This window comes from Maniola hyperantus, chromosome 13 (assembly GCF_902806685.2).
Source record: "Maniola hyperantus chromosome 13, iAphHyp1.2, whole genome shotgun sequence".
NCBI classification, from domain to species: Eukaryota; Metazoa; Arthropoda; class Insecta; order Lepidoptera; family Nymphalidae; genus Maniola; species Maniola hyperantus.
The window spans coordinates 6,471,900-6,487,828 of record NC_048548.1 but is presented as its reverse complement, the minus strand read 5'-3'; the positions used below and the strand labels follow the sequence as shown (position 1 = coordinate 6,487,828).

Below are 15,929 nucleotides of genomic sequence, written 5' to 3'. Positions count from 1 at the left end.
TACTGCAAGAAGGTCTTTTTCTGTTTTAGAATATTTAATCTCGCCATCATTTAAAGTACGTGAGGCGTATGCTATCGGTAGGTCGGCGCCAATAGGGCCTTGGGATAGCACTGCATTTAAAGTCATATCAGAGGCAAAGGTTGTCAAATTAAATTCCTGTTTAAAATCAGGATAAGCTAGAACTGGGATACCTTTTACAAGAATTTTACAATTTTCGAAAGAATTAATGAAATCCGTATCATGATTGAGTTTTGCTCCTTTTTTCAAGCAAGATGTTAAAGGCTTGGTCACTTGTGCAAAGTCTGGTATAAATCTTCTATAGAAACCAAGGATTCCTAAAAATTCTTTGATTTCTTTGCGAGTTTGAGGTAATGGAAAATTTAAAATAGATGAAATATAATCTGGATTCGATTGTATGCCGTGCGGAGAATAGATATGGCATAGAGGCGTTTCGTGTTTAAAGAACTCCGATTTATCTATTTTAATTTTAAAATTCAAATCCCTTAATCTTTCTAAAACAGCACTTAAATTCATTATATGCTCCTGTAATGATGTAGAGAAAACTAAAATTTTTCCTAAGTAAGCTATGGAATTTGGCAGGCCTTGAAGATCATTATCGCTAAAATGTTGAAAAGTATCATTATTTAAATTAAGACCTAGAGTTGTAAAGTACAAGCACCTCCCTAACTTGTCTAAAACGTTGGTTAAAATCGAAATCGGACACGAGTCCGAGAGAGACGAGTGAAATTGTCGAAATTCATCAATTGAATTATCATTTTTAAAATAAAATACATCGGAATATTCTTTGGTTAAATTAATTAAATTAGTGGCCTCTTCTTCATTTAACTGATCTATGGGCAACCGTGATAATATGAACTCGTAATTCTGCTTATCGCCAGCAGCGGTGTCAATTTCATTTTCACACCACCGGGTCGGTATGTATTCTTGGGAATTATAATATTGGTCCGATATAATATTATACACAGGAATTTTAGTTTCTGGAGTTTCCAATATACCGTGTAGATTTAAGTCCACCTGTGGGCAATTTTTTTGATCAGGGTGAGGTTGGCATGGGATATAAGTATTTGAAGGGTATTGAGGTTCTGAAGGAACGTGTTTTTGGGACATTGAGTATCTTCGTGATCTAGGAGGAAATTTTGTCTCACTATAATAATTTCGCTGTGAATAAAAAGAATAAGGTCTACGAGTATGCTTATGATAATTTTGAAAAAATTTAGTTCTGTTCTGCAGATGTATTATATTTAATTCTTCTTTGGCAAATTCGAGAGCAGTTTGCAATGTGGGGGGTCTCATACACCTTACTCTTGACCCTAAAGGTTCTCTTAAACCTTTTAAGAAGGTTTTAAGGGCTAATTTTTGGTAGAGAGTTCTTTTTACATCTACAGTAGTTTTGACAGTGTCGTGTAGCTCTACGTACGTAATAAGTGTACAGAGTAAACTCTGAACCTTTTCGCAAAAGATTTGTACTGTATCTGGACCTTGAGTTAAATATGATAAGTCTGTAAGTAAAGCTATTTCATCGCGGTAATCGGAAAAGCTGTTAATTAATGTAGCCTTAATTTTATTCCAATCATCGGAAATTCCGTTAGCTGATATGGTTCTTGCTGCAGATCCGGTAATTTTATTAAGAATTCCGCTAATCAAGGAAAGGTTTGAAAGCTCATACTCTTGAGATGGATTTAAAAATGAGCGCACTAATTGGTCGGCTAAATTAATAAATCTCGTTAAAGTATAAGAATTTCCATCGAAATTCGGTAAAAACTTAAGGGACTTATTTATTCTATCTAACAACTCTACTTGACTAAGTTCCGGCATTTTTTTTAAATATATCTATTATATCAAATAATTAACACAATAAATGAAAGTAATACCTATACTTAAACTACGCAGGTGAGCAAAATGTTGTAATATGTTATAGTACCCTGCGCAAAAATTAATATAACAACCAATAAAAAGGATTTCATGTACTTACAAAACCAAAGTCGCTGGCGAGCTTCGATCCATCGATTTTCAGTATGACTCGAAGTCTTCAGCGGCAGCTCCTATGACAGCTGCTCCTCGTAGGTTCCCTAGTCCTGTCAAGGAAGTTGATGGCCTTGACCAGATTTTTAGGGTATGCACCACGACGACCTTGAAGATCCAGGACTATCCTACCGACTGCGCCAGTTACATTAGGGCGGCTGCCCAGAGCTGGTATAAGTCAGAACACCTTTTTGGTTGGTATATGGTTTAATTGGGTTACAACGGAATTACAAAAATGGTATATATTATAATTAAAGATAATGTAGTGTACGTCCGTTCGCGTCGATGATCGTACACGAAGGCGCCAATGTGTGCTTCTTCGGCAGGTAGCTCACGTTGCGCTGATGGGGCAGTCAGCCAGCGTAACATACTAGTAAATAATTACTAAAATAAAATGAGTGCTTATGATTGGTATAAATTTATTTATATTTTATTGAGTAGGTAGGTGATCTTAGATGTTAACTATATCAAACAACTTAAGGTGATTCAGATTTTTTTTATAATTTTTATACCATTAATTCCATTGTGCCATCGACTCACAATGTTAGTCAACTTTCTTAAGTTACCCGTAGCTACTGTACTAACTCAGTTGGTGATTCTTTTTGCCCCTCCCTATTTATTTTTCATAAAAATCTGGTAGCACTGAAAATGTCAAAAAATGTGTCAAAAAATCAAAATGTTAATGTTGTTGATCAATGTTGTCCATCATATATGGCATTGGTCTGTGTTGTCCATGTTGATCACTAACCTATTGGTCCAATGTTATTCTTTTATATGTTATTGGTCTGTGTATTAGTCTGTGATGTTGTTTAATAATTATTTCGTGCTTAGATCTCATGCAATAAATAAATAAATATGTAATGCAATTATTTAAGTTTTCTACCAAGCACCGAAATAGTAAGATATAACTTGGTTTAAATCATTAAATATGTTCCCAACTAATCATAAAACCATATTTGTGTTAGATCATACTCCATACTTTGGGATATCTTCCGACAATCCCATAGATTTCGATGTTTCAAAAAGCCGGGGTCCAGGGTATGTGGCACTGCCGCCAGTCTGTAAATCTTTGTGGACCTGCAGTGTTGAGGCAGCAGTTGAGTACTGTCGTATAGTCTGGGATTTGTTTCCTGAAGGCAAATTGGTAAGTATCTTTCAAAGTATCAAGTACCTACATAAAGAAGTAACGGCTATACTACTTGCACTATTTTTGGATCGTTACAAATAGTTGTTTAATAAAAAGTTCCTGTCTCTAATGGTGAGTTTCGTCTCTCCTACCCCTAAAGTATGCACACAAATCCTGAAGTTTGAGGAGAGGGGAGGAAGGAGGGATTTAATCATCCCTCCTCTCTCCCCTTATCATTAAGGATTACCATAGCAAAATGAAAGTCAAGTAGATGAAGATGATTGAAGGGACAATAGAGCATGTCTTCTGACATTTATTTTTATGATCCTACAATAATTTAGACTATCATATCCACCAAAACATCAATTCAACCAAGTTTTAGATTCTGGCTTGGATTCTGTCTGTGAACACTTGTATTTATTAATCTCATGTTTCAGGTCAGATTTGTTGTGAGTGATTCAGCAGCTCATATATTAAATACTTGGGCTGTAGCACAGCAAAATCTTACACATGTAAGTATAATAATTTTATTAATAATTTAAGTTAAGCTTAAATAATTTGCATTTCGTAAAATATTCAGTAATTTAAGTGTATGAAGAAAGTGTTTAAAAGTGGTTTTCTTCTCCACTAATGTAAGTTTTCTGTTTTCCTGTTTGACTAAAATATAATATAGAACACCTGTGTTCAATGAGTACCAGCCAGAGCTGCTTGTGAATTGCAGATGTTTTGTTTAACTTTGAATTCCACAAAAAGGTGGGCTGGCGCTGGTTGCTGGTGACCTACCACTTGACCAAGTTGCTGATGGTTTGACTGGCTATGTCAATGACCTTGGTTGTCCCACAGATCTATTCATTTTGAATGCTATCCTTCAGAGTAGTTCCCAACATAGCTCACTGAGTAACGTTAAATTGGTGGATCAAGCATTTTACTGTTTTTTATATATTAAGAATAATAGCCAATGATGACTAATATTCCCCTTTTCCTCCAACTAAGCGTCAAGCTTGCGCTAGGAGTAGGTACAACAATAGTGCAACGAGTGGGGTTTGAACCGGTGACCTTTCGGATTTCAGTCCACTCCTCTAACTAACCCTTGAGCTATAGAGACTCTTTGCATTGACTATGTTACTTTAACTTGGCTCTTAACATTTTATTAAACCTTTTAGGTCCTGAACGGGCTATGTCTAGTTGGTCCAGTACGTCGAGGGGCAGGTGGTGATGTGGTGGGCTTATGTGCAGCTATTGAAGCCCTTGCTGAAGCTTCTCCAACACAAACAGCTCGACAACCTACAGACAGCCTCTTTCAGAATCGGTAATATAATGTACTAGATGACTCACTCCAGTTTCACTCAAGTGGAATTTCTAAGTTGTTAGAACTGTATGCTGATATAATATCAAAGTCAAATAATTTATTCAAAATAGTTACACTTTTTGATTGCCAGTTGTTGGATTTGTAAGATAATATATAATTGTAATAATAGTTAGTACACATTACTCATTAGTAGTTAAATGTAAATAGGTGATGTCGTGTTGTATACGAAGTATTTCTTAAACATTGAATTAGTAAAGAAGGTAACATTACTTGTTTCAGTGGTCGCATAATTTGTATAACAAGTGCCAGAGATGATGATTCAATCCGGAGTCTTGCGGAGATCGCTCTCAACACATTGGTTCAACAAAACAAAAAGGCGTCAACACCACAGCCGCCGACAACAACTGATGCATCAACTAGTACACAGTATGTAATATAGGCTGATCATTTACAAATTCTCACTACACATATCTCCATACAAGTGTATTACGTCGATTATTCTATTTTTGTGCTAAGCAAAATGAATAGAAACTAGCCTGTCTCTAAGTGCCTCTAGGATCCAAGCTATCTCTGTACGTTTCTGATTCGTCAAAATCGGTAAAGTGAATGGGTCGCGAAAAGATAACGGTCAGACACTGGCGTTTATAATATTAGTATGGCTTTTTTAACCAGAAACACATTTTTACAACCCAGGTCTTCTTTACAGGTCTTTAGTAGTACACTACTGTCACTTAGTCATAATCAATGTAACACCAGAAAAAGCTGATACAAGGGTCAACAATCAGCCAGTTACAGAGGTATGGATAAAACATAGCTAATTCTAATCTCTAAACTAAGATGACAGGTATCAGGAAAAAATGACATACATATAAAATAAATAGAACTGGATTTCAAGTAACAAAGACTCATTTGTCATTTTAACTTTGTGTCAATTATTGGGGCCGATTCTCTTGTACAGAATCTCTAAACTAAACTAAATTAACAGGTCTAAATCTAGTGCTATCCTTTTCCGCAAGCAACATTATGAAAGGGATAGCAATAGATTTAGACGTGCCATTTTAGTTTAGTTTAGAGATTGTGTACAAAGGAATTAGCTCCATTGTCATATCAAAAGTACGATTTTGTCCTTATTTTAAAAGTAAACCGTATTTTTAACATGACAGTTGACCCATGGAGTTAAAATGGCGCGTGAGAAGTCATTTTGAACGGACATAAACGTAATTACGCTAATTATCAGTACCCATATTATAAATGTGAAAGTGTGTTTGTTTGTTGGTTTGTCCTTCAATTACGTCGCAACAGAGCAACGGATGCACGTGATTTTTTTGCATGGGTATAGATAAAGACCTGGAGAGTGACATAGGCTACTTTTTATCCCGGAAAATCAAAGAGTTCCCACGGGATTTAAAAAAATCTAAATCCACGTGTACGAAGTCGCGGGTATCAGCTAGTAATCTATATAATAAAAAGTAATTTAAAAAGTTTTCAAAGCTTCATACGCGACTGTAGTTGCAAACCCGCATATTAAAGTGGATAAATTTTTGATTTTTAAGAATTTTATGTACCCAGTGACACTTGTCCCATCACGAGACAGTATCATTTATCAAAGTCGGTTGAGCTGTTGAGTAGTTAAACAGTAAAAGTAGTTTGTACAGGTCAAACTCATAACCCTCCTTTGGGCTTCACCGCAGTTGGGTAGTAACTAAATAAAATAAAACTTATTGTGAACCATTATACTGCATGGTTTTTACTCCAGCTGAAACCTTGCAGCAGCAGTTCACATAACAGCAGTCAAGCATGTTGGCTATCCCTTTCTTAATGTTCTCTATGGAAAAGGATAGCACTAGATTTAGTTAGATTGTGTACAACAGAATTAGCCACAGCATTTTTATTTTTTATCAAAATATTTTTGAAATTAATTTACATAATAATGGGGCCGATTCTCTTGTACGCAATCTCTAAACTAAACTAAAATGACACGTCTAAATCTATTGCTATCCCTGTCATAATGTTGCTTGCGGAAAAGGATAGCAAGCACTAGATTTAGATCTGTTAATTTAGTTTAGTTTAGAGATTGTGTACAAGAGAATCGGCCCCATTGTAGTTTTATTCATTATTTTAGATGGGCGGCGGTCTAATGGGAGTAGAGGTCATCGTGTGTCGTGCGAGTGCTCTGGCCAATCTACTAGGTCGACTGGTATTACCACACTATAGACTGGCCATTACCACTGTCACAGGTATTCCTATGAAGGTAAATCTTGGCAACTATTAATTCCTTTTCTAAGTTGCCTGGAAGAGAACTTGTAGGGGTTGAATTTTCAAAAATGCTTCTTGAGCAGATGTTTACGTCACAATCTGCATGCCTTTCAACCCAATCCGTCAAGTAGTTTGAGCTGTGCATTGGTTAGATCTGTCAGTCAGTTACCCTTTCCTTTTATATATTTGTATATCAATTATTTATTACTTACATTTGTTGAAGAATAAAATTTGTTTTACAGGAAGAACAAAATGCGAGTTCCAGCGCAAATTACGACGTAGAAATAATACATTCCGCAGAAGCACACGCGGGCCTCCGAGCGCTGCAAACTGCCGCGGAGTCTACTGAATCGGTAGATATACAATTTAGTATTTTTCTTTCAGAATTTTAGATTACTTATCAAAATCAGTTTGTGTTCGAAGAGAGGTTCGAAATGGTAAAACTTGTTTTTAAGATCTGTACTTAGGGCTCCGAAAATTTTTCAAAATAGTAAAATATACCTAGAGTGTCTTTGTGAAGCTCGAATCCAGAAGTTTGCGAAAGAGTAGAGGTCGTGAATAAAGCGAGATTACGAAGCCGAGTCGAGTGAAGAGAGAGGTGCCAAGTAGAGCAAACCGCCGACACTCGTAGCCAAACAAAGGTCGAGTAGGTGAAGCTGAATGAAGGGACGACGGAGCGACTCTTGGCATAGCGTTACGTCCCTCCGCCTGTCTTATGAACTTCCTGCTCAATGGACACTCCGTCGCGTTGAAAGTGTGCGATGAGACATTATAGTTTGATTTTATATTTAGGTAGTGCTTCGATGGTGGACCCCGAGGGGAGCAGAAGGGGGCGCGGGTGGCTGCAATGGTCCCCTATGGCGGGTGACTCCAGCTGATGTCGCGTCGCGTCCCTCCGCCTGTCTTGTCAACTTCCTGCTCAATGGACGATCTGTCACATTGGAAGTACCTAGGTAGTACAAGCTATGATCGTGTGAATTTAAACTGTCGAGATTATTAATAATGCTGTATGTGGTGGCGTATGCGACGCCAACGAACACTGACGCGGCAACTAACTGAGCGTTCAACAACCAGTGACTATCTACTGAAGTTCGCAATCGCGTCCACTCTGGATCGCCTAAGTAAGATGTCGCGGGATTTGGTATTGCTCATGCTCTCATTATGGGAACCGGTGTTCGCTAATCCATCCGCTTGAACCGACTAGCGTTAACAAATAACACCTGCCAGAGTCATTAGTTGATGCAGGTAGTCACATCTAAAAAAATTTCACATCACAATGTGAATACTTTATTGGTAGAAGACCAAAATTTAAACAAAAAAACTATTTAGGTTTTTTGTGCGTCCATGCTTGACCCTATCCACCATCTATCCTGAACACTGATGTAAACTACTTTCTATCCCGGAAAACTAAAGAGTTCTACGCGATTTTTAAAACTAAATTACGCTCACGAAGTCGCGGGCCTCGTCTAATGGATGAATAAATAAATGTTGTTTTAACGTGTACAAGGAAAGGCGGCGGTAGATCAGCGTCGCACGTGCTGGCGGCGCAGGGCGGCGAGCTGTGGATCGGCGCGCTGGGCGGCCGCACGCCCTACGAAGACCCGCCCGCGCTGTCCGAAGGGGCTGGCGGACGGGTTACGGATTACAGGTAAACTGGCTTATTACTTAGTTGGCGTCAGGTAAAAATAACTCTGACTTTAAAGCTGCGTAGTGGGCGATTTATCGATCTACTAGCTTATCGTCATCATCATCATCATCATCATCATGATCAACCCATCATCGGCTCACTACAGAGCACGGGTCTCCTCTCAGAGTGAAAAGGGTTTTGGCCATAGTCTACCACACTGGCCATGTGTGGATTGGTAGACTTCACACACCTTTGAGAACATTATGGAGAACTCTCAGGCGTGCAGGTTCCCGGCTGAGTTTGTTGTGTGCTACTCGCTTGTGGAACCTTCGCAGCTTTAGTTATAAATTTACGTAAATAATCACTATTACCTATAGACTATCGACAGGTCGATATGATTCAATCGGAGTATGAGGCGAGGGGACACTGCACACCCGCATGTCATCCGCGCTCGCCCGCACCGGGTTAGCGTGGGGGCTGTGCTGGGCGTTCCCACCTTGCCGTTGCCATCTCGACCTGTCGCGTACTATAGCTCACCCAGTTGATTTAGAAAACCTGTTCAGTAAGTAGGACCATGTTTTGAAAGAAAGGATTCGAGTTATTTTGCTGGTTGTTATCGATAGGAAAGAGTCCGAACGACGATTAGCTTCATTGGACTGTTTAAAACCGCTTGTAAAAATTTAATCAAGTTAAAAGTTTCTATTTCGTTTTATCATAGAATAAAAGAATTCGGGGCCCTTATGCAGCAGAACAAATTACACCCTCTTCGCGGAGCGGGCTCGAACGCGCGCGCTCGCGCTCGTTTACAGCGGCATACGACGTACTGGCCGCTCACTATATCGTCCACTCTCATATTCAACTTGGGTTCGGTAAGTTATCATCAGTGAATAGACGACAGATAAGTGGAGTAAAAAGTAAAAATAAATAGATAAACATGTAGGCTCGCCGCCATTTAATTGTAAAGACTTTGCTCATTGAACATCGCGTCATCGTCCCCACCGTCATTGTGAGATTATAAAAGTGGATGCGCAGTGTGTCACGAGACATTATTCGTGTGGCTCTTGCCGAGGGCACTTCTCAGTAGATACTATGTGTGTCGTACTGTAGGTTATTATAATTGTGGTTGTGACCTAATGTGGTTTAAGACGTTGAGGTTATAGTACTAGGTTGTGAAAGGTGCTGTGAATGTGTTTGTGGCTGTGTAGTGCGTGTTCACTAGCTGTGTATCGGTAAGTCCTTCTTGTATCGTTCCAATTTGTATTAGACAAACGTAATTGTTGTAGTTGATGTTAATTGAACTAGTTGTGGTGTGCTAGGTTAGCTGGTTGGTCTGGGACCGGTATGGGGACATGGTGGAGCCGGTCGCTAGGTAGGGTTAGGTTTACCTACGTTACGTTACGCTAGTGGTTTTCACGTGTGATAAGTGAGTATTACAATGATTGTAATTGAAATTACTACCTTCTGATGTCGGTCATCCCCTTTGTTCTCCGACATCAGAAGTGGGATACACGATCTATGCCCACATTTTTGAAAATTATTCACACACTAGCTTTGTTAAAAAAAAAAGAAAAAAAGGGGGTTGTCTAAAAGGCGAGGTGGCCATTTAGATGATAAACGGCGAGGTGGCTGTTTTGAAAAAAAAAGGGGGTTGTCTAAAAGGCGAGGTGGCCATTTAGATGACAAACGGCGAGGTGGCTGTTTTGAAAAAAAAGGGGGTTGTCTAAAAGGCGAGGTGGCCATTTAGATGATAAACGGCGAGGTGGCTGTTTTGAAAAAAAAGGGGGTTGTCTAAAAGGCGAGGTGGCCATTTTGAAAAAAGGGGGTTGTCTAAAAGGCGAGGTGGCCATTTAGATGATAAACGGCGAGGTGGCTGTTTTGATGAGAAAAAGTTATGCGAAAAGTGTTCAATAACGATTAGTAGTTAGTCAGGATGGGCGAGCGGTAAAATGATTTTGTGGTTATGGTTTTGTCCTCACATACTTTGTAATACTTGGCGTACGAGGACGTACGCATGTCAGAATGGCCGTGTAGGCTCGCCGCCATTTAATTGTAAAGACTTTGCTCATTGAACATCGCGTCATCGTCCCCACCGTCATTGTGAGATTATAAAAGTGGATGCGCAGTGTGTCACGAGACATTATTCGTGTGGCTCTTGCCGAGGGCACTTCTCAGTAGACACTATGTGTGTCGTACTGTAGGTTATTATAATTGTTGTTCTGACCTAATGTGGTTTAAGACGTTGAGGTTATAGTACTAGGTTATGAAAGGTGCTGTGAATGTGTTTGTGACTGTGTAGTGCGTGTTCACTAGCTGTGTATCGGCAAGTCCTTCTTGTATCGTTCCAATTTGTAATAGACCAACGTGATTGTTGTAGTTGATGTTAATTGAACTAGTTGTGGTGTGCTAGGTTAGCTGGTTGGTCTGGGACCGGTATGGGGACATGGTGGAGCCGGTCGCTAGGTAGGGTTAGGTTTACCTACGTTACGTTACGCTAGTGGTTTTCACGTGTGATAAGTGAGTATTACAATGATTGTAATTGAAATTACTACCTTCTGATGTCGGCCATCCCCTTTGTTCTCCGACAAACACATTAAATTGAGGATTAATAAAATAGCTTCAATGGGTCTATAAACTTGAGATGTTTCATAACTGGTTTCAGTTGTATGTGGATATCTAATAAGTTGTCAGTTTTCAGGTGTTCCGATTTTCTGATTTTCCGGGATAAATATTTAACTCTCCAGAACTTAAATTATATCCATGTAAAAATCGCGAAGGGCCAACGAACAAAGACACTTTCGTATTTAAAATATGGCTAGCGACTACATGATGCCCACGACTTCGTCCGTGTTGATTTAGATTTTAGAAAATCCTGTGGGAACGGTTTGATTTTCCGGGATAAAAAGCAACCATTTTAAATTAATTTAAAAAATTTAATTTATGTATTCCATCTATGTATTCCATACAAGCTCCCATGCTAAGCGAGCGTTTTGACGTTTGATAAAAAGTTGCTGATTTGTCTATACTAAGGCCATTACGGACGTGCGAACGGGCCATAAATCATTATGATCAAAAGGTCGTGAGAATGCCGCAAAAATCGTTATCGATAAAGGGACGACGTTCGGACGCAGGTACTAGATGCAGGTAAAAAGTATGGGCGCTTCTTATAACCTGTTATCGACTACATATCAACATCCTCTTTTAACACAACATCAGAACATCAGGTTCCAGTTCCATAAGGACTGTAAGTGCGAGCGAGAGATCTTATAAAAATGATTTATGCTCGCACGTTCGTAATGGTCTAACCATAGCAGGCATCATTCCTATTTCATCGTTACCATTATCAACTTGTCCGCAGGTAATGGAGCCGTTGACGCGCTTAGTAGTGCAAGAGTCTTTGACGGAAGAAGAGGTGGACTCGTGTCGCGGCGTGCTGTTGTCGCTTCTCGGGATGGAGTCGCGTCACGAATTTCCCGCTTCACAACTACCTTCTAATTTGAGGTAGGTTATGTGTTTAAGAGCTCGCTTCATCGCAGCGAAAACTGGTTGGCGGGTGGAGCCTAAAATAGTGCTGTTTCCTTAGATGAAAAAAAACGTTATCTGTGCATGTCACCCTTTCCTTAACCTAACCGCACCTCACCCCTAGAGAGGCCGGGTGAATGAATTTTGCTTGAGATACAAGATTTTTTAGTCAAAAACGGAAAGCGAAAATTTCTAATCGACTTTTGGAATTACGCCTATTTTCCGTCAAATACCCTATTGTTGTATACTTGTAGCAAGAAAAAAAGTAGGTACATAATGTCTGTTTACCGAATGCAAGCTATTTATTTGCCAAATTTCGTTAAGATTGAGCTGTAGACTTGAAAAGATAATAGACAGACACTTGCGCATTTATAATATTGGTAGGTATAAGAATAACGGACAGGACATAGAATATATGGATGGGAAATGTTTACAGAGGCAAGTCTTCTGGACGTCGCGAAGAGCAATGGCGTCAAGTATGGGGAGAACTAGAAGCTCTGATACGTGCGCACTCCGCTTCGCCCGCGCACCGTGCGTTGTTGCGTACACTGCTCGAATGCCGCTCGCACAATAACCACAATACTGATGGTGAGTCAAACATTTAAACTCCAGGCACATAACCTTGATGTATGCCTACATTTCGCGGGCGCAGCGCATTTTGGTGGTCGATTATGGTAACGTGATAGCTACAATGTAACAATCGCATTCACCTCTGATTGGTGATTACCCGGCTGAGTTTGTTTTGGGCTCTTCTCAGACTTGGGCGCGCTTGGAACCCTCGTAGCTTTATTTCTAGTTATTAAGTTTACGTTATTAACAGCTATCATTATTACATCTTACAAATTCAACAATTGACAATCAATAAGTGTACAATGGTACCAAATTTAAATAAATGATATTCAGCCAATCACAACAATTGAGATTGTAGCAATGATATATGCTGCTTTTCCGTAATGGACCAGGGTGTGGCGATTGACTAAAAATAGTTTCATTTATACCACAGACAAACTTAGCCAGTATGCACTTGAACTGCTAATTTTGTATAGTAAGGTGATAGGTATAATGCATAAAAATGACTTTTCACGCGCCATATTAACTTTATGTGGTATTATTATGTTTGTTACACCATTAGTGTTCTTATTCTGCTTACCTATTTCGGTTGTATTTCACGTACCTACATCTTTAGATTACAATGTGCTTGCGTTGCGTTTTCAGTTTTATTTTAATTTCTCTCACCGCGTCGTCGACTGGAACTTGAAGTATATTTTTTTTCTTTTGTATGTAGACTATATACCTATTCTAATTTTATGACCGACAATTGTTTTTCTGCATCAATTTTAAAGTGCTAAGATAAAAATGTAAGCCAAGCTTTAAGATAAGTAATGAGTGTGGTGCGCGATTATTATCAGCTAAGTTAGTTTTAGAAACTAGTTCGTTAAAATCTGACTTGTTTTGAAATGCTATAAAATTTTGGGCTTATATGGTACATTTCAATATGTATATAAAATATTTTACAATCGACTGTATTTTTAAATCATCGTTTTTCTCTATCATCTACTTTTGACAAAAAATGTATTTCTTGGATTGTTAAGTAAAATTGTACTGGTTTTGTAGGTAGGTACTACCTACGTAATTAGTGCTGATTTAGTGCGGCCAGCAGAATCATAGTACAGCTATTTAGTATACTAAGAAGCGAAACTTTGATATGTAGTGCGCTCCGAGGCCTGAAAATCTGATGAACATCTTCGAAGATAGATACTGGAACTCCTCAACGGATAAGAGTAAATTGCTCGCGATCAGTGTAATAGCCTTAGTAAACAGTAGATTTTTAACCAGTCATAGCATAATTCCATGGGACCACTAAAAATTGTGAAATAAAATTTTTTTACAAAAAAAATAAAAACCGACTTCGATACACAAACACTAAAAATTAAAGTTTTTTTTGACGAAAAATTTGAGTTCCATAATAATACTTTTTGGTGCCGGTGCCAATTAGCTTTAGCTGCGCGAATCGTCTAGACTTCATATTTTTATGAGACTCCACAATGGCACCTCATTGGCACCGACCGCGACCCCAAAAAATATTATGGAACTATATTAACTCTTGTATACATAATATATTCGGTAATAAATTAAATTATTTTTCAATTTTTAGTGTTTGTGTATCGAAGTCGGTTTTTATTTTTTTTGTAATTTTTTTTTATTCATCTTCGCAATAGTTTCTTCACGTTACAGGGAACTTGTATCCCACCAGCCCCCTCGATTGTGTAAACTTTGACTTTGACTGGACTGGAGTGGACTGAATCGGTTGGATCGGTCCTAATTTAAAATGATTTTGTAAAATCGGTTTTATATTTTTGCGCTGCATTAAATGCATTACTCATGATTTCATGCAAAAAGAGGATCAGACTTTGTTATCTTGTTGACTAAATTATAGCATATAAACCATGCAGGATACAAGTACCTTGTAAAGAGTAGTACATAATTGTAGTTAGTAGTAATATTAGCCATAGCTTAGAACATGATTGGCTTCAATCTTACCACAGCTTTACATGTACAAATGAATTTTTAGGAGAATCGTCGCGGGCGACGGTTATAAGGGCAACGACAGACTCTCCCCTTTCACCAGTCGGCGCCGGCAACGGAAATAACAGTAGCGATGTGTGGGCGCCTCGGAATGTTCTAGACGCTCTCTTAGGAGCTCCACGACCGCCGCGTAGACCGGACTTTGCAGGACGTATGGCGGCCGGGAACCGCGTGGCCACGCTTTACCAACATTTGCAGCAGGATGTGGAAACGCCACATTGAATCGAGTGTATAGCCCGTACAAAATGACTTCTCACGCGCCATTTTAACTATATGGGTCAACTGTCATGTCAACAGTACGTTTCACCTTTAAAATAAGGACAAAAATTGTACTTTTGACATGACATTTAACACAAAGTTAAAATGGCGTGTGAGAAGTCATTTTTTACGCATTATACATACTTTTAGGACGTCTTAGCAAATAAAGTATATTTGTAATGTAACTGACGAGATAGTATCAGAATTCTGTTAAAAATAAACAAGATTATTTTTATGTACTTGTTTTTAATTCCATGATAATTTATATACTCATTCTCCCAAACATGTTGCTTGCGAAGTGGCATTGAATTAGATTTTAAAGTTTTAAATTGTTAATTACGAAAATTCGGTCAAGTGTGAGTCCGATTCGCACACGTCCTATACCATCGTACAAAATATAACATGTACTTTTAAATTTGCATGGCGGCTACCTTGAAATTCATCTTCATTTTTAGGGTTCCTCAAAAGTTTACCTCAAAAGGAAAAACGGAACCCTTATAGGATCACTTTGTTGTCTGTCTGTCAAGAAACAGGGTACTTCCCGTTGACCTAGAATCATGAAATTTGGCAGGTAGGTAGATTTTATAGTTGACATTTGGGGCAATATCTGAAAACCGTGAATTTAGGGTTAGATCACATAAAAAAAAACATGAACTAATAATTAGTATTTTCAATTTTCGAAGTAAGTAACTATACCAAGTGGGGTATCATCTGAAATGTCTTCACCTGTGCATTCTAAAACAGATTTTTATGCATCATAGTTTTTGAATTATCGTGCAAAATGTCGAAAAACTACGACTGTAGTACGGAACCCTCAATGCGCGAGCCTGACTCGTTGGCCGGTTTTTTTTGTTATTTGTTGTTACAGCGGCAATAGAAATAAATACAGTGGTGCTGATTCTGATCTCACCACAACTAAATTTTAGAGTATTCGCATCCTTTGCTTACTAAGGTACAAAAGGGAAAGACAGTTCGACAGGTTTAAATTTAATTTAATTAAGACGCAAACTTCGTGATTTTAAGTGCAAGTCGTGAGCAATATTCGTTTAAATTTCTAGAGTGCACTAAAAAGGGTCTTTAAATATAGTATAGTATTACTTTAAATATAATAAGTTAATTTTCCGTCCATTTTAGGAAGAGAAAAAGATGCAGATACTCTAAAGTTAGTTTAGAGAAAAACATCAGAATCGACGCCACTGTGAAAA

At 38.5% G+C, this 15,929-nt stretch overlaps 1 protein-coding gene across 1 annotated transcript; it reads left to right on the top strand.

The window, feature by feature from the left end:
- The first annotated feature begins 2,776 nt into the window (after positions 1 to 2,776).
- asun (integrator complex subunit 13 asun) lies at positions 2,777 to 14,927 on the top strand. The gene is made up of 13 exons (XM_034974594.2): positions 2,777 to 3,187; positions 3,607 to 3,681; positions 4,333 to 4,478; positions 4,758 to 4,904; positions 5,185 to 5,275; positions 6,601 to 6,729; positions 6,977 to 7,087; positions 7,527 to 7,687; positions 8,242 to 8,382; positions 9,080 to 9,230; positions 11,717 to 11,859; positions 12,317 to 12,468; positions 14,453 to 14,927. Exons 1-13 carry the CDS (start codon positions 2,972 to 2,974, stop codon positions 14,686 to 14,688), a joined length of 1,899 nt encoding a protein of 632 aa, XP_034830485.1. The 5' UTR covers positions 2,777 to 2,971; the 3' UTR covers positions 14,689 to 14,927.
- Positions 14,928 to 15,929: the final 1,002 nt, after the last annotated feature.

Excerpts from the sequence above, each read along its gene's own strand:
- asun (XM_034974594.2), top strand. The coding sequence starts at position 2,972 with ATGTTCCCAACTAATCATAAAACCATATTTGTGTTAGATCATACTCCA. Across the intron at positions 3,188-3,606 it reads TGTTTCCTGAAGGCAAATTG|GTCAGATTTGTTGTGAGTGA; the intron begins GTAAGTATCTTT and ends CTCATGTTTCAG. Across the intron at positions 7,688-8,241 it reads GTCACATTGGAAGTACCTAG|GAAAGGCGGCGGTAGATCAG; the intron begins GTAGTACAAGCT and ends AACGTGTACAAG.